At 32.3% G+C, this 23282-nt stretch overlaps 1 protein-coding gene and 2 long non-coding RNA genes across 4 annotated transcripts; 2 read left to right on the plus strand and 1 right to left on the minus strand.

Annotated features, from left to right (window-relative positions):
- Nucleotides 1-5201: 5201 nt before the first annotated feature.
- On the plus strand, nucleotides 5202-9714 carry LOC124889252. Of its 2 annotated transcripts, none has more exons than XR_007048006.1 (4): nucleotides 5202-5383; nucleotides 6037-7688; nucleotides 8156-8664; nucleotides 9553-9714. It is a non-coding gene; the product is annotated as an uncharacterized LOC124889252 (long non-coding RNA). The 2 variants fall into 2 exon arrangements; XR_007048005.1 differs by having other exon boundaries at nucleotides 9561-9714.
- Nucleotides 9715-9822: 108 nt separating this feature from the next.
- On the plus strand, nucleotides 9823-15218 carry LOC107849867. The gene is made up of 7 exons (XR_001668309.2): nucleotides 9823-10391; nucleotides 10469-10625; nucleotides 11300-11439; nucleotides 12180-12273; nucleotides 12388-12627; nucleotides 14153-14325; nucleotides 14967-15218. It is a non-coding gene; the product is annotated as an uncharacterized LOC107849867 (long non-coding RNA).
- Nucleotides 15219-22166: 6948 nt separating this feature from the next.
- On the minus strand, nucleotides 22167-22589 carry LOC107849548 (mannan endo-1,4-beta-mannosidase 6-like). The gene is made up of 2 exons (XM_016694103.1): nucleotides 22394-22589; nucleotides 22167-22300 (listed from the first exon to the last, which is right to left on the minus strand). The coding sequence occupies exons 1-2, from the start codon at nucleotides 22587-22589 to the stop codon at nucleotides 22167-22169; spliced, it is 330 nt and encodes a 109-aa protein (XP_016549589.1).
- Nucleotides 22590-23282: the final 693 nt, after the last annotated feature.

The following is a 23282-nucleotide window of genomic DNA, read 5'->3' on the forward strand; positions in this document are numbered from 1 at the left end:
TGGAATTCAACTTGGTGTGTTGGTGAGAGTGGTCATTCTGGTATCAGAAAGTCAATTCGTCGTAACCAGATAGCAAAAGCCAAGCCACCAACTTGCAGAGGATCGGCTGGAATTCAGCTTGGTGAGACTCAATATAAGCTGTCTTTTGAAGTTGGTGATTCAAGAAATTATTCTCTGGGAGATTCATAAACAACAAGGTCATGAATACATTTACAAACACAACTACACTAATAAAATTGAAAAATAAAAATACTAGGCACTTGGCAGTGTTAGCATCTGAGCAAAGTACTTTTCAAAACAGCAATCATCACACATTAAACATCAGCGTTATCATTGTCGACTAATACATTTTTAAGCCAATCAGAGTCGGAATCCAAAGTAGCAGGCTGATCTTTTCTAGCCACTTCTTTAGCTTCAAGTTTTCCCTTAAGATCACCAGTTTCACTAAGCCACTTCTTTAGCTTCAAGTTTTTCCTTAAGATCACCAGTTTCACTATACAAAAAGAAAAAAAATTAAGAACAGTGATTTGGGAGAGACAATGTATAATACAATATATAATATACCGTACATCTTTCCAAGTTTGTTGCAGTTGTTCAAACATGACAATAAATCCAGTATCAGTCACAAGTCCGCGTATGAAACAACCCTTACTAGAACGTAAAATAAAGGCATTGTATACGATGAAACATCAACGAGTTGACGAGGATCACACTTAATTGGTGGAGCAATGGTCACTGCATTGGACAGGTCACTCAGCCTTTCTCTAGTTTCAAGTTGGCAGAATCTTTTAATAATATGATCTTTCTCTATATAGAATATGAAACAAAAGATCACATTAATAAAAGAAAAACAACTTCTGACCGTAAGTACGTTACACAAAGAAAGGGTCAATAGATTTTTTTAGTTTTTCATCAAAACACAAACATGGGTTTAATTATAGATGTATGAAAATAATACTAATGCTTGTATTAGCAAAACTTGAAATTAGATGTATGCTTAAAACAAAACTTTAATTAGAAGTGTTAGATTCATGCAAAAATTAATTATTTAGAGTGAATTTTTGTTCTTCATTGGCATTTTTAGTGTAGTGTTATTAAATGATATAAGTCTTATATTAATTTTATATATTAATATTATTATTCATAAAACTACGAATTATTAGTAAGATGTTAGCTATATTTGTGCTAATATATTACTGTGGATGTTGTTGTAAACACTTTATTTATTTATATAAACATTTGAGTTTCTTAATTCAAAGTTTTAAAATATTTTAAGTGAAAAATAGATAGTTTATGTATTTTTTTTAAAAAAAAATATTATCTAGATTACCATGATGAAAATTTACAATTACACACACAAACGTTTTTGCTGTCTTTCTTACCCTTGAGCCTATCCTCGCTCAAATAGAAAGGCAATTAAATGTAAGGCAAAATAGCTCGGTGGATCCTTGTACTTGGTCTATTTTGTAAAGTGGATATTTCTATTTAGTCATTTGTCATCTGAATTCCTCAACTCAATAAAACTAAATATTTTAAACAGTTTGACCAGATCTATATGACTTTAAAATGGCTGACTAGGATATGATGCGTGACTACACGCGTGTATGAGAGAGTGAAACAATATATATATATATATATATATATATATATATATTAAAATAATATTAATTTTTTTAAAAAAAAAAAAAAAAAAAAATTTTTTTCCTACAGCTTTTAAATTTAAAAAAAAAAAAATTAAAAAAAAAAAAAAAAAGGCCCCCCTCCCCCAACCCCCAACCCCCGTCCAGATAGGGCTGGGCATATAATACCAAAAATCGAATAAAAAAATTTGGTAATTGATATTTGATAATTCGGTATTTGATATGGTATTTGGGAGTAAAATTTCAACATTTTAGTATTCGGGATTGAGTTTGGTACAAGATATTAATACTATTTGGTATTCCATATTTACCGAATATCGAATATATGTGTGTGTATATATATATATTACTACTAATAATAAAGGGCAATAAGAAGGCATGTCTTCGACGTGACTACTTGTGCCATTTTAATTTAATTTTATTATATTATTCTTAATTAATTAGTATAAGTCATTTAATTATTAAAAATAATAATATTTAATAAAAAATATAAAATAAAAATAAAAAATAAATTAATTCTTGATGTTTTGTGTACCTTTTTGAACTGATTCAATTGTAATTTTACTATATCACCCAAGTTAATTATTACTATAAGTCATCTACGCATTAAAAAATTAATAATGATTAATAAAAAGGATAAATTGGACATAAAATGATAAATCAACTCTTGATGTTTTAAATTAATTTATATGAGACCTGTTTAAATTTTTTTCACAAGTATTTTTTATAATAATTTTGTTATCACTTATAATTAGTTGTTATAAGTCATTTACGGCATGTTTGCTTCGTTGTTTCAATTGTGATTTTATTAAATCAACCCTAATTAATTTTTATGGTTATTTAAGCATTAAAAAATAAATAACATTTCATAAAAAGGATAAAATACACAAAATGATATGTCAACATAAAATATCTGGTTGACTATCCAAATTGTATTAGTGCCGCATAAATTATGATGGGCCAGAGGAAGACATAAAGTAATATATATTATATAAAAAAGAGAAGACATGTAAACTGGGACGGAGAGAGTATTAAGATCTTATTTAAAAATTATGCTAAAAGAATTATAAATCACATAATTAACAACATAAAAAATATAAAAGATATAAAATATTTGATTGACTCTCGAAATTATATCAGTATCACTTGATTTAAAATAGAATGAAAAAATATTATACATCACAATAATTAAAAATTTAAATTATTTTAATGATTGATTATCTAAATTATATTTGTGTCACATAAAGTGAGACACAAAAACAACATATATTGGGCTCGTGCTAGCGCGCGCACACACACATATATATGTGTGTGTGTCTAACACAACCCAATAGAAAATAGTGCTAGTCATCTCAGAAAATCTCTTGGACCTTGATAATATATTCGTAAAAAGCAACAAAAAGAACCGAATATGATATTAAATATACTTTGGAGTGTAAACATACATTTGCACATCTCCAACCTTAATACGATATTACCGAATACCGTACCGAACCGAAGTTTAATTTACTGATTACCAAACTACCGAACCAATGTTTATAAGTATGGTATGTGGTATCTATATTCAAATACCGATTACCAAATCCAAATTTTGAAAATATCGAATCGAATACCGAACGCCCACCCCTACGTCGAGCACCGCAAAAAACTCTTTTACAGTTTATAAATAATCGTTCCATAATTTTACATAAATTATTTAGATTTTTTAATGTTTTTCTTTATCTTTGTGAAGTGGGGAATATGGGTGTGGCGGACTGAGAATATCTGCATGAGAAGGAGTAATAGTTTTTTTAAAATCGTTTTAACGTCTACATTAATTAATAAATTTATGATTTTTAATACAAACAACTTGATGGTTTCTATTATTATTAATTATTATTATTATTATTAATAATAATAATAATAATAATAATCTATATCTATACAATATATTACTAAAACTATTAATAATTTACAAATAACATTTGATTTTTTGGATATATGATATTAAAATGGATATTATTGTATAGATCATTAAATTTCCAAATAATTGTGTAGTTAAAAGTCCATATTCTGGACGAATTTTGCTACAAAGGAATAGTTGTGAAAAAATTATTTAAATATTTAATTTAAATAATTTGATAACTTTGCACAACAAGGTATTCTTTTCTTATTAAAATTTACTTTTTAAGTTTAAATAATGTACATTATTTTCAAAATAAAGAAGTAGTTGGTATTTAAAAAAAAAAAAAAGGATCGGCAGTTGAAATAGTAAGTTTAATTAAAAATTAAGTTTACAAATTAAAAAATAAATATTTAATATTTAAAATCTGTAACTTCCCCAAAAAAACAAAAGAGACATAAATGTGATTTGCAAAGAAAGAGGACTAAACGTGCGGGGAGTTAGTTTCCCAGATTTAATATAAATTTTAGGAGTAATTGTGGAAAGTTAGTTTAAATATAATAAAATATCTCTCAAATTAAATTTATACTTAATAATATTTCAATCGAAATTATAACATTTCTGGTTAAATTTTAAAAAAATTACTTTTAATTGAAATTGAATTTGAATTTGAATTTAATGAATTTTGTAAATATTTACAGGATTACTAATTAGAAAAAAATAAAAGGTAAAAAATAGTTGTCCAATTGCATTTAAACTTTGACCTTTAAATCTAATTGACTTCTCAATTCTCAATTCAAAATTTAAATAATTCTGAATTAGAATTTATACTTTCCTACATTACATGAATTTAAATCAATTAAACTCACATGTCAAGCATTTTGTAAAATATCACAGGATCACTAATTTTTAAAAAAACTGAAAAATAATTGTTCCATTGCATTTAAACTTTAATCCTTTAAAACTAATTGGTCTCAATTCTCAATTCAAAACTTTAATAATATACTTTTCTACATATACATGAATATGAATTTAAATCAAATAAATTCAGGTTTCAAGCATTTTGGTGACCATGCATTTTGACTTCGATAAATGATAATACACAAAGATTTAACAAAAATATTTTGGCCAGCCCAAGTGTCTACGAGGTTCGGTATACAAATTACAATTTAATTTTTTTTTAATCAACAATTTATTATATAACTTAAAAATCGTTATATCAAAGTATCAATTGATATATAAGTATAAAAAAATCCTAGGATTTTGATAATAAGGAAAACAAACTTAAAAAATGTGAGGAGAATGAGTTTTGGATAAAGCCTAGAAGTTGTAACGGCTTTGAATTCAAAAGGTAATTTTGAATTTGAAAACTCCTATTATTATGATAAAATGGGGAAGTTGTAACCATCTCCAAAATTATAAGTAATTAATTCAAAATTAAAGCATTTACCTTTTTTTTTAATAAAGTCATTGTAATATAAAATTTCTGCATTTCAAATTAAATATTTTGAAACATTTTTTAAATATAATATTTTTGAATAATTTAAATAGTATAACTTCAATTGAAAGATTATTAAGGATAAATTTAAAAAATATATTCAATAATTTCTTAATTATTTTAACTACAAAATTTCTTAACAAATATGTCACTAATTAATATGAGAGATGTTTTATAATAATATTTAAACTAACATCCCACAATTACTCCTAAATCTAGGAAACTAGCTGTTTCTTTGCAAATCACATTTATGACTCTCGTGCAATTTAGTATATATACATAAATACATGTTCAATTTTAATTTTATCAAACCATGGCATTAAACAATGGAATCATCCTCTTCTCCAATCTTTGAGTTTCGTGGTGAGTTATCCATCTTCATGATCTTCTTCTTTTCATAATTCTTATATTTTTTTGATATTCTTGTTCGTTAACTATCATTTTGTGTTTAGAGGTAATTAACAACCATATCCATTTGTTTTAATGATTTTTGAAATCCTACAAGTCTTATCATATATTTTTAAGTACAAAGGAGTCATACTTGCATCTTATTCACAAATAAAATCCACTTGGCTTCATAAGATGATGTGAAAGAGCATTGATTTTATAATAATCTGTAGATGCACAGTGCAGCTCCTCGATCTCTCTCACAAGCAGCCTCTCTACCTTGTATCGATGGTGTACGGTCTGGGTGTGTTGTTGTATAGTGCAGTTTCATCTATTTGTAACAGTGAAAAGTCTTCAAGATAGATTGCGAAGATTTGCAAACTGTATGTTTAAACATTGCTTTATAAGCTACAGAAATGTCCAACTTTACTGGTCGCTGGCTAATTCAAACGCTTAAATACATTTACGTTTGTTAATTTGGTGTGATTCCCTGCACAATGAACTACCAAGTAATGAGTAATATTCCTTACAGTCCACTGTTAGTTCAGTTTAGTTTTGTCAAACTATCAATTCCTCGTTGTAATTATTTAGCAGTATGTTGATCTTATTCTCACTGTGATCAATCTCAGGTGGTTTAAATTACGAGAACAAAGGAGATAAGAGGAAGCAGAAGGCCTCTTTCATCTCTTAAATATCACACTCAACTAAAACAAGTTATATACTGTCGATTTTTTGAAGGATCAGAGGTCGAGATGGAATTTGTTGTTTATATTCTGAGATGTGCAACAACACTTGAGCAAGTGTTTCTCAGCCCTAGAGTCAAAAATTATTTCTCTTCGATGCCGCACCCTAAATCGAGTTTGAGATTCAATGAAGAAAAACTACGTGGAAAAGCTATCTCTAGAAAAGCTATGGTGGACATCCAATAAAATAAGTTAATTGTGTCTGTTGGAAATTACTTTTTAAGGACTGTAAATCGAGACAATGTTACGTGCTATGGAAGTACTGAAGTAAACAAACACCTATTACAACATAGATTCGGAAAGCGAAACTTAAAGCCGATTATAAGTGATATTGGATATCCTCTACGCATCCACTCGGTGAGGACAAAGCTGAGTGTTCCAGAATCGGTAACCCAACAGTCCTATTCCTGATGCACCAGTAACCTTGTTTTTACATTCAGGAATAAGACTGTTGGGTTACCTTGTTTTTACAGTCACAGGATCGATCAAACAACTGTCTGGAACACTCAGCTTTGTCCTCACGAGTGGACGCGTAGAGGATATCCAATATCGCTTATAATCGGCTTAAAGTTTTGCTTTTCCGAATCCATGTTCTAATAGGTGTTTGTTGTAGGAAAATAATTTATTGTGTATTTGGAAAAAGAAAGGGCTATCACCTATTGTTGTTGTTTTTATTTTGCTTTAATATTTTAACTTGTTGATATTTGTATTAATAACTTTGTTGATTCTTGTATCCTCTAATTAATTAGGGAAGTGCTTGTTTAATCCTGGAGAAACATTTCACACTGCTGAAATTTTTCTTTGGACAGTGCCTAGCACGACTCAAGTATAATTAATATATTAACCGGTTAAGAAGCAGATAGATTTCTATTATAGTTGCCATATTGATTACAGTATTATCACTAAGGTAGCAATAATATTATACACTGTTATTTTATTGTATTGTTATTATTATTAACATTTTCTTAACAGTTTAAATATTATTGTTATTGGTATTTTTACTGTTGTTCCCCAACATTTGTTTATTTGGTCAGGAATGTATGCTAAGTTTGTAATATTCGTAATATCCAGTTGTTTCTTAACGTTCTCAACAATTCCACCACAACATTATTTTTAACACAATCAATATGTTACAAACCCGTCCTACATCTTCAATATAGAGGTTATAGGTTCCAGCATATTCTAACAGAAAAACTGTTTTATGACCATTTTGATCAAAGATGAAAACCACTGTAAAGTCACCTGTGATACAGAATAGAATATTATACCAGCAATCCCGAAGAGTTATATAAAGTCCACAATAATAGATGTTAAAAATGAGAAACTAGAATTAAAGGTGAACAAGAGAAACAACGGTTTATCTTACTTGAATAACCGTATCTTGCATCTCGAGTTCTTTCATGACATCATTCTGCATTTCATTAAGACCCGACCTTTGCATTTCATACTATCCTATTAATTTTATCGCTTTCATGTACTAATAGTCTTGTTTAATCAGGAGGAGAATGGCTTCCATGATCTGTCCGAGATAGGAAGAGGTAGTGTTGATGAATGTTGGCTTCTTGTCATTTATTTTCTATTACTATATCTATTATGGAGAGTTGTTTCTTCTCTTATTGGTACCTACATTGTCAAGTCTGATCAAGGATATAGTGCACCCAAGGTGTGGCCTAGTGGTCAACGAAGTGATTAGAACCATGAGGTCTCAGGTTCAATAAATTGCAGTAGAGATTAAAAAACATCAGGTCTAGTACTCGTCGTTGGTTGGAATTGACATGTATCTTGTTTAATTAGTCGAGGTGTGCCAAAACCGCGACACCACTCAAGGATAGTACTTTGTGTATGTGAATATATTTACTTAACGAAGTTGCATATGGGAGTAGTCTTCCAAATCGATCTGTTTCACGACTCTAGAGGTCATTTATCTTTGCGAACATTTCCAAGAGCTTCGAATCTTCAAAGATTTCCTCTCCATCTCTGAATATCTTTGTTTTAACTTTTATAGCTTGGAACTTGAAAAGAGATCGAAGGAGGTAGCTCAGAAGGCAGCAACAGACGATGCTGATGTTCGGAGATCAACACGTGTCCGTGCTCCACCAAGAGATAATCCTGCTGTTGCCTTCTTGAAGTACGTTAACAAGTGGAAAGAAGACTAACTTAGAAAGTTAGCCGGCTATGGCAACATACTCCGCTGTTCAGAACTGGTATTGTAGTTGCAGCTAACCATCATGCCGAGATGAATATAGGGGGTAAAGGAATTCGTCCTGCATTTTGTTGAGAAATGGCAGGTCATTTTTTTTGGCAATTGAACACTGGCCATGTTATGTTAGGAATGAAATTGTATTCTTTTTCCATCCCTGTGATTATGGTACAGATGTGAGGTTACCGTTCCAATTTTGCATATGATGTTCATCTATCGGCTGGTAAGTGGTGCGGGTGCAGGTGCAGGTTTAGGTGCGAGTGTTGGGTCGGTTTCTCATCAGAATGGTGCTCATCAGCAACAAGCGTTGCACGGTATGTTAATCATCTGTAATCTTTTTGCATTTCAGCCAGTGTAACATTGTTCTAAAAGCCATCAAGCTCTGCTGGCGGGTGGGGTGGTGTATTCGATCGGATAGATGGTGTATTGAGAATTTGTGTGGGATAACAATATGATGAAGCGTTATGTTGCCCTCTAATATTGTTTTAGGCATAGTTTCTAGATGGGTAAAATTGAGGAAGGAGCATGTGATCTGTAGATAGATAAAATTGACGAAGGAGCACATTTTTTTTCTTTTTTTTTTTTGCATGTGTTTCTGTTTTAAGAAATTTAGCTGGAATTTGTAGTTTGATGTTATGCTTGGTCCCTGTGTTCTGTCATTGAAAATGAAAGATATTTCTATTCAGTTTTGATGTTGTTGGCTATTCATATTTTCCTGTTTCTACTTCACACAATGGTTTGATATTGCTCTCTCCGTTTAAATTTGGTTGTCTTAATTACTATTTGGATAGTCAAAGTGTCAAAGAATATTTTCTTTGACCATAATTTGTCAAATAATTTTTAAACTATATTGAGTTGTTAATAATTGTGACTTCTAGTGTTTTTTATGTAGTTTCGAAATATGTAAATTTTGTTCGAAAAAGTTGAAGATTCTATGTCCGAATTCATACAAAACATTAGGTTTAGTTCGGCCTTCATACTCTGAATCAACCCAAACAAATTGAAACAGAGGGAGTAGTATATTATTTGTTACTTTTCATGCCCTTTTCACAAGTCACAACCATTTGAATTTGCGTTTATTTAATTTGCAATTTCTTTGAAGCTATTTATTGAACCAGTTTCTTGATTAAGGTTGTATGCTAGGTGCACAAGGAATGATTGTTTTTCCTCCTTCAATGTATTTCTCTTACTTCTTTATTTAGGTCTTCAGGATTCACCTGTATTCAATTATATTAGCAACCTCTCTCCTATACAACTTGTCAAGAGTGCTCCAGTTGTGCAAGATTTCCAAGGGCTGAATTCTCCTCCTCTTCTATTTACCTCACCTCGATCAGATTAATGCACAGAGTCAATCAAGCTTGTTGAAAAGGTATTATACAATAGTCTTCAAGAGTTTTCGTATTTATTACGTTGATAAAAATACGCTATTCATTCCCATCCAGCAAAAACTAATTAACTATTTCAGAACCTTAAACATGTCTCAGGAGCCAGTTTCCTCAACTATCCGATGAAGCGTTTTGTGGGAAGAATGAGGATTATAACAATGTTATCACAAATTCAGAGAGTATCTGTTTCTCCGCCAAGAAGTGGACTAAACCCTTTTGTTCAGAAAATATCTGATAATAATATCTCTGTGCGTGAATAGAGTGGGAGTCCCATAAGATGTGTTGATGAATTCTTAGTTGATGTTTCAAACTCAGAATCTGGTTATCTTTCAAACTCAACTAATACCAGCCTAAAAGTAGCTGATAGTATTCCTCAATCTCCTAATAGTGCTGGAGATTCAAAGGAATTTGACGCTAACATTGCAAGTAAAGATGCAAGACAAGTCGAGATTCCAGAAGATGCAGCCCGTGTTGTTGTAGAGCAAGCTGAAAAGGATAATAAGGGAAACTCCCCATACAATCAGAAAGATATTGTGGTTTGCAGTACCAATACTGATCCTGATCTTCCACCTACCGATTTATGTACAGAGATTGTTCCCTACTTGCCTGCTCATAGTTCATCGCATTATTATTATGGTGACTTACACATGGCTCTGGTAAATACTGTTTCTCTGTATTTGATTTTGGTAGGAACTCATGTTATATGATCATTTTAAAAAATTTTGAATTGCAGCTTCCAGGGATTGACCGCACTATGTTGGATGAAGCTTCTAATATACAGATCAAATCATTGGAGACTGCACGTGATTGCAGAAATGATAGTGATAAGATTAGCACAATGCCAGTTGCATCAGATGAAAGCATTGTGGCAGCATGATTCTCAAACCAAGGTATGAGATGTTCATGTCTTGATGCTACAACCCAAAATTGTATCGACACTGGTAATGATTAGTTTGATGATTGATTACACGCACAGAGTTTACTTCGATAAAACAAGAGGAAATATATGAACTCAGCTTACTCATAGACTTTTTCCCTTATCTTTTACGGATAAATATATACATTCGACATCCACCAACATCAATGAGATATTTCTCACTTTCAACTTTGGCAACTCAAGGATGATAAAAACTGAGAAGAACGAAAATTGGATTGGTGTGTCTGTTTTCTTGATTTTGTCATACAAAGTCAATCCAATTTTCGATCATCCTCTTCTTCAATAGAAAAAGCGAATTTCAGAATAAAAGTTATCAGCCGACGCCTAAATCAAGAAACATCAACACCCAAGTGTACTCTCCAATTATTTCCATGTCTTAGCTACAACCTGCTGTTTTTGAAATAAAAAAATTGAGAAAACTCTCTACTTCTTGATTTTTGAATGCTTCTCCACGTATATACCTGTAGTTATATCCCCATGTGTATGTACCCACTCCCATTTTCCCACTTTTTCTTTGGTAATACAAAGAGGATGGGATGTCATTACATCTGAAAAGTAAAAAAATGATATTAAGCAAAGAAGGAGCTCAAAGCAGATAACAGTATACCTCTGCGATTGACATACTAGGTCGTGCTGGGTAGCTTGAAGCTGCTTATGAGTTGTTATTAACGATACCTATTAAGGCCAATTCTGTAGTATGGAGAGCATTCTTGGCTGCCTCCCGTCTCCACGGTAATGCAGATCTTGCTGAGGTGTCTGTCAAACAGGTACTTGATTTTGAACCAGATCATTGTGGAAGTTATGTCATATCATCAAATGTTTATGGATAGACTGGTCTCTATGAATCATCCTAAAAAAAAAGACTGGTCTCTATGAATTTTGTGTTTCTTCATATACATAGGCTAGATTGAACTTCATAATGGTGTACACGTTTTTATTATTGTTAATAAGTTACATCCTGAAACCAACCTTATTTATGTTGGCTCGATTGCGTGAGCGTGGTTATACACCAGAATCTGATGCCTTGGAAAGCAGTCCATGATTTCTAGACTTATTGTCTGTTACCTAGATAAAGATTTTTGAAGCACCAATTGAAATAAGGTTATAATAATTATCTCTTTGGAAAACCTAGAAAGTGCGTGAGTTCGTTCTGCTTTTCATGAAAACAACAATGTGTCTATGTATGCTGGTTCTGTGAAAACAGCTTGAGTTATGTGTGTGCTTGCCGATAAACTTCCATTGAAAATAAAGAGTATGCTTTCTTCACTTTTGGAGCATAAGCTAAGTTACAATGTACTAGATATTTTGTTCAATATATGAGTTCCCATGTGCATGTTCTCTTTCAAATGAATATCGTCTTAGAAGCGACATAGGCTCAAGAAGGTGGGTATTAAACTGTCGGGGAAGGTTGTAACTTGTTTCATTCACCTGAGCAAACATATCCTGTTCCTGAGCACTTCTCTGGCATTTTCCATCTGGATCTTGCAACGTGCCTTTCATTTTGCAGCATCAGCTTAACCACCTGGGGCTGGGGGATATGTAATGCAACTAAGGACTATGCTTCTCCTTTTGATGATGATGAATGATGATGGTCATGGAACGTAAGTGTTCTCTATCATATGGGCAGTTAATATGTTTCTCCTTTCTTTAGGTTTAAATTTTTGTTCTTTTGCTTAAACCTGTAAAATAATCTCTTTTTTTTTTTTAAATTTCAGGAAAACCCGCAGCCGTAAGTGGTTTGCGTAAGAAGTTGTTTAAAGGTTAGACCTTTTCTGCTGGTGGTGGTGTGAAGAAAGAGGAAGGACGTGGAAAGAAAGCTTTAATGGAGGTTAAAGGGAATACTTGGACATTAGGGATGGTGCTAAGAAGTGAGAGGGAGCTGTTTGAGTATGAATAAGGAGCAGGAAGATCAGATTGTTGAGCTTAAGTTGATGCTTGAGGAGAAAAATCGAGAGGTATTCGATTAGTATATAGTGTAGTTTTAGTGTTGCTTTTTGAATCTTGATGTTGGAGGCTAACTTTGATTTAAATAGTTTGATGAATAGCTTTGGATTTGTTTAAAAGCTGTGCCTTTTTGAATTGTTTGGGTGAATTTTTGGGCAAGATGCATACTTTTTGGCCTTTTTTAGTTTTGGTATGTGGATTTTCAAGTACATTGAAGGAGTATATTGGCATTATAACTGCATTTTTAAGAAATGTTTGTTTTTCGTGAAAGTGGTAATTGATGTCTTCGGTATTGGAATTTCATAATCTTAGAAATGTTGCAATTGTCTTGTTCAAGATGGCATTTTTATTGTTGCAAAATGTGGGATGATATGACTTTTGATAGCAAATTGGTTGTTTATCAATTAGTTGGGTCTATTCGTGGGTTTTTCGTGAAAGTGGTAATCGATGTCTTTGGTATTGGAAGTTCATAATCTTAGAAATGTTGCACTTGTCTTGTTCAAGATGGCATTTTTATTGTTGCTAAATGTGGGATGATATGATTTTTGAAAGCATGTTGGTCGTTTATCAATTAGTTGGGTCTATTCGTGGGTTTTTCACGAAAGTTGTAATCGATGTCTTCGGTATTGGAAGTTCACAATCTTAGAAATGCTGCAATTGTCTCGTTCAAGATGGCATTTTTGTTGTTGTAAAATGTGGGATGATATGACTTTTGATAGCGCACATTGGTTGTTTATCAATTAGTTGGGTCTATTCGTGGGTTCTAGTTGAATGTACGTATATGTTACTTGAGTTGATGCTTGACGAAAAAAAGAAAGTGGTACTGTATTTGTATATGACATAGTTCAATGTTGCATTCTGTCGCAATTCTTTAAATTTTATCTCTTTTTCTTTACTGTAGTTCAAGGTGCAAGAGTTTTGTCTATTTTCAGTTGAAGAGTTTATCTTTTGATATGTGGACTTTCAAGACTAGTGGAGGTGTAAATTTGCACAAAACTTCCAGTTCAAGTCTTCAAGACGGCATATTCGTTGCCGTAAAATGTTTCTGGTGTTATTATTGGTTGTTTATTGATGAGCCGGAACTATGCTTGATTTCTAATTGAATGTGTTTGTATGTTGTGGTTTGGTTGATACAAGTCTTTATTGGAGCTCAACATATTAATGGTGGTTCTTTCCTTTATTATCTAGCAGTGTGTTATCCCTTCTTGTTGTGTGCTTTTCTGTTTTTTTGTTTGTTATACTGTTATAAGTCCTGAGCCGTGGGTCTATCGGAAACATCCTCTCGACTTCACCTGAGGTAGTGCTATGGACTGCGTACATTTTATCCTTCCGAGACCCCACTTTGTGGGAATACACTGGGCATGTTGTTGTTGGAGTTGGCTTTGAAGTTTGAATAGAAAAACAAACAATCCAAAGATGTCTTTTTTTCTTTTCATCCCTTGAAGTTTCAACGTGAATCGAGTTTATCTTTCAGTTCACATGACGGAATTGAAGCTTTGAGCTGATATGTTCCCCTTTTGCTTCGTTTTCTGATAGGTTGAGAAGCTTAAGGATTTGTGCTTAAAGCAAAGGGAAGAGATAAAGTCACTGAGGATGTTATGAATTCTCAAGTTCAGGATCTTTTGGAAAAGCAGCTTATACCGAATCTTCAAAGGCAGGTTACTTCTCTTACAGGGCAACTACAATGCCTAGCCGAAGATCTTGCTGAGGTAACAACAAGTCATTATTGCCTGCCATCAGCGTCATATGAATCATTTAATTTGGACTGTTTGTTGTCTAAACCATAATATTCCGATGTATAGTGTATTTTGAAAAGCTGCATCATTAACTTTGTGGGATTATGCTGGGTATGCTGTTGTTGCACCATTAGTTATGATAAACAAAAACTAGTTAAACTCAGTCATGTTTTCTGTCGATATCACCAAGCTGTTAACCTTCAGAGTTTGTGGATGTACTTTGAAGTTTCAACATATCTACTCTCTCCTTGTTGAACTCTTAAATACGTCCGATAAAGATATTACATTAAAGAATATGATTTTCTACCTCACTGATGAACTACAAAGGCTCCGTGACGTGAAAAATATAGTATCGTTCTTAGTTGCTGCTCGCTCCATCATGATGAAAATATGGAGGAACACTATACGGATCTAGTTGATATATGCTTTTTTGTTCACATTTTCCTTTTGAAAATCTATAGTCATGCAATCGCTTCTGCATTATATAGCCTATCGGAATAAACATTTTTGCTTGACCAGTCAGTTCCCATTTGCCTGCTCTTTCGCTTTCTCATGCCATGAAGTGATATCGTTTGTTTTGTACTTGACCTTCTCATAGGTTTCTTTTTTGACAGGCCAAGGATACTGTAATTTTCACAGGTCAAAGCAGACAAATATGCTATAAGAGGAAGCTACGACTGAGACTTGGTGGAACTTTAAATATTAGTGATACTAACAATTAGGACACGGGTTCAGTTTTTTCTTTTTTTTTTTTTTTTTTTTTTTTTTACTGCTTTGTAAATGTTGTTAAGTTTTCCACTATTTACTCACTTTAGATAATGGTAGCTAATTGTTAGGGCATTACTAGCTAGTTTCTTTTTACTGGTTTCTTCTATATATACATGTATTGTACCAGATGAATAAACAGATAAAAATTTCAGCAACAATCTCTCTTTTATTTTTGTAATCTTTCAAATGAATTTTGTAAATATTTACAGGATCACTAATTAGAAAAAAATAAAAGGTAAAAAATACTTGTCCAATTGCATTTAAACTTTAACCTTTAAATCTAATTGACTTCTCAATTCAAAATTTAAATAATTCTGAATTAGAATTTATACTTTCCTACATTACATGAATTTGAATCAATTAAACTCACATTTCTAGCATTTTGTAAAATATCACAGGATCACTAATTTTTAAAAAAACTGAAAAATAATTGTTCCATTGCATTTAAACCTTAATCCTTTAAAACTTATTGGTTCTCAATTCTCAATTCAAAACTACTTTTCTACATATAAATGAATTTAAATCAAATAAATTCAGGTTTCAAGCATTTTGGTGACCATGCATTTTGACTTCGATAAATGATAATACACAAAGATTTAACAAAAACATTTTGGCCAGCCCACGTATCTACGAGGTTTGGTATACAAATTACAATTTAATTTTTTTTAATCAATAATTTATTACATAACTTAAAAATCTTTATATCAAAGTATCAATTGATATATAAGTTTAGAGAAATCCTAGGATTTTGATAATAAGGAAAACAAACTTAAAAAAATGTGAGGAGAGTGAGTTCTAGATAAATCCTAGAAGTTGTAACGGCTTTGAATTCAAAAGGTAATTTTGAACTTGAAAACTCCTACAATTATGATAAAATGGGGAAGTTGTAACCATCTCCAAAATTATAAGTAACTAATTCAAAATTAAAGCATTTACTTTTTTTAATAAATTCATTGTAATATAAAATTTCTGCATTTCAAATTAAATATTTTGAAATATTTTTTAAATATAATATTTTTGAATAATTTAAATATTATAATTTCAATTGAAATATTATTAAGGATAAATTTAAAAAATATATTCAATAATTTCTTAATTATTTTAAATACAAAATTTCTTAACAAATATGTCACTTAATATGAGAGATATTTTATAATGTAATAATATTTAAACTAACATCCCACAATTACTCCTAAATTTTCTACTAAATCTAGGAAACTAGCTGTTTTTTGCAAATCACATTTATGACTCTTGCAACAATTTTCATGCAATTTAGTATATATACATAGATACATGGACAACTTCTTAAAACAAAACTTTAATTAGAATTCTTAGATTCATGTAAAAATTAATTATTTGGGGTGAATTTTTGTTCTTCATTGACATTTTTAGTGTAGTGTTATTAAATGATATAAGTCTTATATTAATTTTATATATTAATATTATTATTCATAAAACTAAGAATTATTAGTAAGATGTTAGCTATATTTATGCTAATATATTACCGTGGATGTTGTTATAAACACTTTATTTATATAAACATTTGAGTTTCTTCTTTGGCTATAATATATATATATATATATATATATATATATATATATAATGGCTATCTCGTAATCAGTGGCGGAGTCAAAAATTTTATTAAGAAGATTCAAAATCGAAAAAAGTAATAACAATAACTAGCTAAGTTACCTATTTAATTTCTTCAAAAGTACCAAAACAAGTAAAATTCACATGGCATTGAAATTAATTCTATCATAACTCATACAAACTTTAGTCCACCAGGACATGTAGTATTGGTTGGACTAATTAATTTACCATACCTAATAAATTTTAAAAAAGCAATATATTCGGTACATACTTTAAGCTCTGTATTACCAAGGGGAGGATATTATCGTGGATGGCACGCCACCCGCAAATTTTAACGAAAATTCTATATATATATAGCTGTATATATATAGATATATAGATATAGTTAAAAATTAAGTCTGTCACCCACAATAACAAGATACTGGCTAGTGCGGGTGGCAAAGAGCTGATTTTGTAGCCCCAAGGTCTTATGTTCGAAACCTGCTGGCAAAAAAGTAAGGCACCAGCTGGCTTTGTTAATAATTGCAACGCGTACTTGATACCAAGCAAAGCCAAATTCCTATTTCCAAATAGAAAAAAAAAAAAAACTATTTTCAAATTCCAAATCAAAACATCGACTGAGACTCTTGTTCTTGAGGTTTCCTCCTGCTGCTTGCTCTCTCTCTTTGTTTGCTCTCCGTAAGTTATATTGAAAAATTATTTTGTTTCTCTTTCTTGAGCCTAGAAACACAAATTTAGAATTATCTATGTATCTTGATAACTTGATTTAGGAGAAAATGTTGTAGTTTTGTGATTGAGAATTTGAGATGGAGAATTTTTTGTTACAACATTATCACTAATTGAATATTTTTGAAACTCTATAGGCAAGCAAGCCAAGGTAATGAATGTTGAAAGTGGTAGAGGTGGAGTAGAAGATAAAGGACCTTTACCAAAAGCAAAAAGAACGAGCTTAAAAGTGGCTAGCCCTGCAATGAAGAAATAAGTAATAGCACCAAGATTAAAGGAGGTGAGATAACATGGAAGTATAAAAAATAGACAAACTATTGGAATTATAGCCACAAATTTTGATTTTCCTATTGGAAAGAATTTGAATAACATAAACTTGTTAAGACAATAGCCCATACAACAATGAAATTGTAAATTTCCCCTTCCATTTTTTTTTGTGTTTCTTCTTATTCTTCTTGAAAGATGGATGGAATTTAAGGATGTCTTTATTATTTCTAATAGAAAAAAATAATATATTTTATAATTGCTGAGTTGGGTAACTTGAGGAAGTAGGGTTGGGGAGAAATAGAATATTTAATATAAAATAATTAAGCAGTTGTCATCTAATATATGTTTAGTAATCAAGAAAGATATTTAATTTGCACAAGATCAAGGAGATTTGTTTTTTAATTTTTGGAAAGAGTTTGAACTTTTATATTTTCCACATGGTCAACCAATCTAGAGTTTTGTGATGAGTTGGGTTAAGTAGTTTTTTTATAGTATAAAGAAGGTAAATATCTACTCCTACTTAATCTTTACATCAAATTAATAGATATATATATTATAATCGTACCTAATATTTACATCAAATTAATAGATACATACAATCCTTATTTTAGTAGCAGTGTTTATCTGAAAATTTCATGCTTAAAAAAATCGCAGGGCATAAATTTAAATTTTTACATCATAATATCCCACAGGTTATGCTTCGCTAGACATAAGTTTGAGCATTAAAAGAACAAAAAAAATTAAGGATCATCTCATCGAACGATAATTAAATTGTTAGCTCTAAAATTAAATTGTTAGGAGTAGTTTGGTTGGAAAAGAGTTGTCTCGAGATTAGTTATCCCGGGATTAGTTATCCCACCATGTATATGCGACAACTCATCCATCACTATGGTATAAATGGTGGGATAAATAATTTCGATACTAACTAATATCTCATACCAAACAAGAAATAAACTAGTCTTTCATTTTATCTCAAGACTATTTATCATTTATACCTCACACTAAACGACCTTGAGTTCTCTTGTTAGTTTCAAGTGTTATTAGCCCTTTAGCCTTAAAGTTCATCTTTCACATCCGGCCAAAAACAAAATTCCCTAAAGCCTAGCCTACATGAAGAGCCCAATTGTTAATTCACTTCTTTAAAAGCCCAAAACAAATTCTCATTGCTTTCCCAATTGCTGCTCTGCTCCTCAACCGCCGAGTCACTTATCTAATGTATGTTTACTTTCACCAGAATTATCGTAACTTATAGGAGTAATATTTTTCGTATAATTTTTAAATATATAAATTTTAAACTTAAATACTAAGCTAATTTTATTTAATTTAGCTTCGAAGATTGATCAATAGAGTGTTTGGATTAACTTATGTTTAAGTAGTTTTGACTTTTAAGCACTTTCTTATTTTTGAAGGTATTTTGGCAAGAATAAAAGTGCTTAATTACTTTAAACTTAAAAATTAATGTATTTTTAAGGATCCGACATGAGTGCGTCAGCATTTTTGGAAAGTTTGAGCAATATAGACTTTGATTAGTTGAACATTCATAGTTTTTTATCCTTTGGACATTTAAAACATTGGACCTTATAATTTTTGTTGCTCGGACTCTTCAAAAATATTGTCGTACTAGCAGTGGCGGAGCCAACATCTTAATTGAGGGGGCTCAAAATCGAAAAATGTGAACGAAATAATTAGTCAAAGGGGGTTCAGCGTTAAATATATATACATGAAAAATAATTTTAAGCTTGTATACGTAGTACAATTTTCCACCGAAACCCCCTCACTATATATGAGTTGGATCTGCCACTGCGTACTAGTGTCAAATTCTCCAAAAATACACTATTTTTTAAGTATTCGACACGCACACGTCAATGTTTTTGAAGAGTTCGAGCAACATAGCCTATAATTAAGGTTCACACTGATTTGACTGCAGTACGGTATGTTTTAAGTTGCTCGGACTCTTTCAAAATGTTGTTGCACCCGTGTCAGATCCTCGAAGAATGAACTATTTTTGAAGGATCGGACATGCACGCAAATGACATTTTTGAAGAGTCCGAGCAAGATAGTTTGACAGCTATTCTCGTACTTGTTACATTGGTTCCTCTTTTTCTTTTCGGAGTTTCAATGATTTGGTGAGTTATTTTCAAACGACATTATTTCAGTAAACAGTCAATGGAACAGTACAGTTCGTTTGAAGATCAATCTAAAGCAACGTTCTCGTTGACAGATGAGGATCATACACTGGCAAATGCTCTCAGATTCAGTCTAAATCAAGAGTTAGTAATTATATTAACATAATGTTGCTACAAGTTGTCTTGAGCTGGGGGTCTATCGGAAACAGCCTCTCTACTTCTTTAGAGGTAGTGGTATGAACTGCGTACATTGTACCCTCTCCTCCCCAGACCTTATTAGGTGGGAATATACTGGGTTTGTTGTTGCTGTTGTTGCTGTAATGTTGCTACAAGTTTGATAATGTGTAAAATAGAGGAACTCGGTATCTTATGTCATAACGTTATTCTGCTGATCGATCTCATGTTAATCTCGTCATTGAATGTTCAGTAACAGCAGTTCGTGCAACAAGTTCAGGATAACGATTTGACTAATATCAACTTTCTTGCAGTCCAAGAGTAACATTTTGTGGATACAGCATTCCACATCCCTCCGACGCTTGAGTGAACATAAGAGTTCAGACTACCGGTGAAAATCTAAAAACTTTCACCAACTTATCTTTGGAGTGACTGGTAAAGTTGTTGCTTTCATGTGATCAGGAGGTCACGCGTTCAAGCCTTGAAAACAGCCTCTGGCAGAAATGCAAGGTAAGGCTGCGTAGAATACACCCTTGTGGTGGGGGTCTTCCCCGAACCCTGCGCATAGCAGGAGCTTTAGTGTACCCACAAGCTAGAAGAAACACTTAAATATTTCTCTACCAATAGCAATGCAGGAGTAGTCTTTTGGAAGGCGTGTGTCGCCTTTCATCGTGTATTCACAGACCAGATTTTCTGTTCCTGCATCCATACTACTAATGTAGCATGCTTGATATTTGCTAACACTTTAATTACGGACATTCTTGTCAGTCGATAACTATGTCGGGGTCACTTTCCGGCCAGTTGATTATGTCGGAGTAATGTCATGATGCCTTTCCGGTTAATAATTCTGCGGTTTGTTGATTTGGAGTTCATGTTAGACAGTTAGATATTGCGACAACATGCAAAACCTATGTCTGTTATAACTAGAGGCGAAGCCAGGATTAAAGTTTATGAGCTACTGGGATCGTCAGAATGCTCAAACTATATTTTAGCTCCGCCCCTGCACATAGATAGACTATTGGAAACAACAATTTGCAATAGTCTTTTTACGCTTCCATTTGTCTATACACTATTCTTTCTGAGAAATGTCGTAGAATCTGTTGAAAATGCTTATCTGTGAGAACGTTAGAGACACGTTTGACAAGGCTATTTTGAAGTTTAAAACTGAAAAAGGTCTGAGCTCTTTGGATATCAGAAAGTGATCGACAAGAAGTTGATAGAACCTTCTATCCAAGTGAAATTTCGTAACCTTATTTGCACAAAAGTTGCTTTCTGCAGAATCATTTTTCCCTATAAGGCCATATATATGTTGCATCAGTATTGTTAACTTCAATTGTGCACTGTCATCAAATCTCCATGACGATGACAGTGCAATTTCTGTCTTGTCGTTTCATATATATAGACGATGAATGTACCTTTGATCGCGCAGAAATATTGATCTGCATGTTTAATGTGTTCTAGTTTATGTGGTAGTGAATCATGGTTCTATTATCAACTTGCCTTCGCGTAAAAGTTGTGTATTTCTGTCATACTTAGTTCATTTGCAATTGACATGAGTTAAGCATAAATGGAATAGTGAGGATTCATATAGCCGATCACAAAGTAATACTAACAAGATTGCTAAACCAGGAAAATAATCACAAGATTCTAGAAAATATCTGAATATTTCATTGAAAATGAACTGATCACTCACATTGCTATTATATTTGTAGTATATATATGTACAACTGAGATCATAATATACACCAACACAGTTTTGATTTCACATGTATACTTGAAAAAAAAAAACCTGTTCTTACACTCATCCAGAACTTCAAACTCGTGTTTGGCTCGTTGCTAACTTCTGAAAGATGGTCAGTCAAAGCACATTTCATTGTTTCTCCTGTAATGTCCGACTACTTGAGGAAGATGAATGAATAAAAAGACATTCATGTTTAAGATGCATTAGCCAAACAAGGATGATTTTTATTGAGCTTTTTGTGTGTGAGACCTTGAGTAGATGTATTGAGTAGTCTGCAAGATTGTTGTACGATCAGTTTATAGGTCGAGGGATGTTTCCAGGCTATAAACGAGAACTTGTCACCATATCGTTCCATTCCTTCCAGCAATAGTTGCCAAACTAAGGCTCCTGCACCGGCTTTCCTCTTCTTTGCTGACTCCTAATTAAATCTTGTCATAGAGTATTTTCAGAAAAATATTTCTGTCGTATAAGCCGTTGTTCTTCTGTACACTCGAAGGGAAACCGACTTCAGTGAAAAGAACCGGCTTCTTAAGGATCTTTGATTTATACCTTTGATCTTGCAAGAGGACATAACGAACATAAGGTTCTAGATATACTACTTTACGATTTGTCTGATTTTGAATAAATTTACGCAGCTTGACTAACTAACCAACTGTGGGGTAAGCATGAACGGAAGTAAAGTCGATGTTGTCAATCGCAGAGTTCGCAATGAAGTCCACTCCAAGTGATGCAGCCCATTTCCCCGGGTTCAATCCAACGCTTCCGGTTTTCTCCACACCGTAAAACCCCTCGAGTCCAACAGTCACAAGATGCTTGTGATCCAAACTTTTGACAGATTCAAACATCTCCGCTATCCACGCCTGTTCACGAAATTACCAGATGTACTAAAATCATAACTCTCTACGACAATCATCCTCTACAACAATATCCGGTTTTTTTTCTACTGGTGGCCTATAGGTCTGTGGTACGCTTTGCTACTTTCTGCGGTGTTATTATAGCATTGAATCGATCATATAATAAAAAACGGAATATAATGAACTTTGAACCAATTGCTTGATACTGCAGTACAGCAGTAAGTACTCAGTACCGATGAATGCTGATATCCTAGTGAGAACAAGGTACATATAAGTTGGTTGTTATCTTTTTAACAGTGGTGTTCCGGGCAGTTTGTACACCTCGATGATTCTATGGGTATCTACAAACTGGTAGCGAGTTATTCCGTCTACGCGAAGAAATCACCTCTTTTTTTTTTTTTTGGAAAATTACATGGTCTCCGTCCCATGATTTCCACCCCACTTCATTGTTGTCTAGAACGGCTAACGCACGTAATGGAAAGATGAATATTTTGAATATTTAACAAAATGAATATTTTGCATATTTTACAAGGAAATCAAGTACATCAAAGTTGAAACAAATTGAATGAAATAACAAAGGATTAGTCTAATAAGTGGGAGAACTCATTTGCCTTATAATCACCTTAGCATTTCTCTATTTTATCAATGTGGGACAATTGGTTCATAACAATCGCCTCCGCTTGA

Source organism: Capsicum annuum, chromosome 12 (genome assembly GCF_002878395.1).
Source record: "Capsicum annuum cultivar UCD-10X-F1 chromosome 12, UCD10Xv1.1, whole genome shotgun sequence".
In the NCBI taxonomy this organism is placed as follows: domain Eukaryota; kingdom Viridiplantae; phylum Streptophyta; class Magnoliopsida; order Solanales; family Solanaceae; genus Capsicum; species Capsicum annuum.

Excerpts from the sequence above, each read along its gene's own strand:
- LOC107849548 (XM_016694103.1), bottom strand. The coding sequence starts at position 22,589 with ATGTTTGAATCTGTCAAAAGTTTGGATCACAAGCATCTTGTGACTGTT. Across the intron at positions 22,301-22,393 it reads TCATGCTTACCCCACAGTTG|ATCAAAGGTATAAATCAAAG; the intron begins GTTAGTTAGTCA and ends TCCTCTTGCAAG.